The 2,384-nt window shown below is 37.5% G+C and overlaps 1 protein-coding gene across 1 annotated transcript in view; it reads right to left on the bottom strand.

Annotated features, from left to right (window-relative positions):
- Positions 1-1,004: 1,004 nt before the first annotated feature.
- LOC107709114 (alpha-2-macroglobulin-like) overlaps positions 1,005-2,384 on the bottom strand; it is a 17,254-nt gene continuing 15,874 nt past the window's right edge. The window contains exons 32-34 of the mRNA XM_016513521.1: positions 1,666-1,746; positions 1,456-1,561; positions 1,005-1,342 (exon numbers count right to left, since the gene is read on the bottom strand). Coding sequence (XP_016369007.1) covers positions 1,305-1,342; positions 1,456-1,561; positions 1,666-1,746 — 225 coding nt within the window. The 3' untranslated portion in view covers positions 1,005-1,304. The remainder of the gene's footprint in view (positions 1,343-1,455; positions 1,562-1,665; positions 1,747-2,384) is intronic.

Genomic DNA, 2,384 nt, shown 5'->3' on the forward strand with positions numbered 1-2,384 from the left:
AGTGGGCGTGTACGTTCGTTATCCGGCTCTCTGCACACATGCTGCTCTGCTTGTGTTCATCTTCAGTTCTCTCTTCACAGCAGTTCAGTCAGTGTACTGTTTGAGTAAATTAATTACTCCGGGATATTGGTTTATTTCGACTCAGGAGTGTCAGTCATGTTAAAAAAGTGAATAACTTAAGTAATTTGTGGATTAATGCTTACTGGAGACGCGAACCGTTTCAAACGATTCAGTCCGATTTGGTGAACTGGTTCAACCGGTTCACTAACAAGAACCGGTTAAATCGAACGATTCGTTCGTGAACCGGACATCACTAATTTCACATAGACGCTGAAGCTGCGGCTGAGATCGGTCAGTTGTTCACAGTGTACGGCGAATGGCACGTATGCTGCGTTCAAGTCCTCCTGGGACGTTCGTACTTACGAGTTGACAAGTCGTAATTACGACGTCAGGTGCGTTCAAGTCAGTTTAGTCGGCACTGTAGGCGATAGGGAAGGATTCACAGTGTAAACATGCTTTCGATTGGGGCAAATGAGGTCTGGTTTCACGTTGTGTCACACAAACCGCATGTTAGTCGTTCATTCACTGTTCATTTTAAACCATGCATCTGATATTACCGCTGTATTTTCATAGGTGGTCTTTTCTGAAAAAGGATGCCTATTGCATGTTTACATTTATAGGTAAAACTTCTCAAAGCTGAGTTTTATAATGTTATTTGTTGTAATAACTGACAACACATTTGCCAAATTTGATTATTGTTTCATTTTCAGTAAAATCGGATTTTGCATAATAGGTCAACCCCCTTTTACATATAATTAATACATATACACACATATATATATATATATATATAGTGTATGCCATAAAATGTACAAGACATGAAATAATTACTAATGCAGATTTTTACAAAACCATTCATTTAACAACTCAAAGCCATTAAACAATGAGGAAATATGGTGTATTTATTTTTAAATGTTTATATACGATTTGATATTTATAAACTTTTTATAAATAGACATTTGCATGACCCATAGAAAATGGTAAAAACCACTTACAATTTAATAAATTTCAGCCAGTTTACCATAATTGTTTTCAACATTTTTATTAATCATTGGGTTTGTGATCTGGTTTTCAAGAGACCAAAAACTCAGATTTACAATAGGGTTTTGTACAAATTTGGGTTGATGGATTGTAAATAAATTTGCCAATGATAATAATTATACATTATAATATTAAACATTTGAGCAGTCAAACATCTATATTCAATGAACTATGAAGTGACATGCTTCAGTTCTGCATCTTCATTAACAGTGGAAGGCGTATTCGCTCTCTGACTGATCACCTGAAGAAAAAATGATGTTAACGTTCATACAACAATGGAAACTTGCACATGGAATAAATCTGAATAACCTGCTTGATGATAAAAACATTCAACAGTGGCATATAAAATCTTACTTGTTTGGTAGTAATCATACACCTTGACCACGGCGGGCTTGAGATTCTTCACTGGAAGATCCTGTTTCATTTGTATCTGATAATTCTTCTGAATATTTTTGGGGATCTGCAGGAGGAAATAAACTCATCAGTCATGGAAATTATGGATAAAATGTTTATGAATCGACCTTTAAATGACATAAGATCATATGAATGTTGCTATTCTCTCACCTCCTTCAAATACAAAATGACATGATCATCTTTAGCATCGACCCGCTCCACAAGTGATGCGTACGTTCCAGAAGTTCCAAGCTGTGTGGAAAAAGTACTGGTTAATCTCTAAATACTGACCTCTAAATACTTTTCTAAATATCCTTTTAATTACTGTCCCTGGATCAGTAGGATACTCTTCTAATGAAGTAGCAGTAGGACAGATTTTAAGTATCAATTCTGCTTAAAAAGATGCAATCTAATCCTGTTTACATGAAATAAGCCTGCTCCCGGGCAGGTTTAAGCTAACAGACCTGTTGCTATGACAGCAACTCCGGGATGAGCTTCGAAGAACCAAACAATCCAAGATCAGGCGAAATCGTCAACAATCAAATCCAGCTAACTGAGTTAGTGACGTACGAAGAACGGGCCCCTGGATTTTTTGCCCCAGAGCAACATTTGTACCTTTGGGCCTATGCAAGTTTTATGTAGGCAGCCTTGTAATGCAACTAGGAGAATACTAACACTGACTGGCCATTCTTTAGTCACTCAATTGAACTGGAATGGCTCAAACCAAAAGAGACCTTTTAAGACAGGGCTGTCCAAACTCACTCCTGGAGGGCCGGTGTCCTGCAGAGTTTAGCTCCAACTCTAATTAAACACACCTGAACCAGCTAATCAAGCTCTTACTAGGCATAGAAACTTCCAGTCAGGTGTGTTGAGGCAAGTTGGAGCTAAAC

This window comes from Sinocyclocheilus rhinocerous, unplaced genomic scaffold (assembly GCF_001515625.1).
Source record: "Sinocyclocheilus rhinocerous isolate Xijiao unplaced genomic scaffold, SAMN03320098_v1.1 scaffold626, whole genome shotgun sequence".
NCBI classification, from domain to species: Eukaryota; Metazoa; Chordata; class Actinopteri; order Cypriniformes; family Cyprinidae; genus Sinocyclocheilus; species Sinocyclocheilus rhinocerous.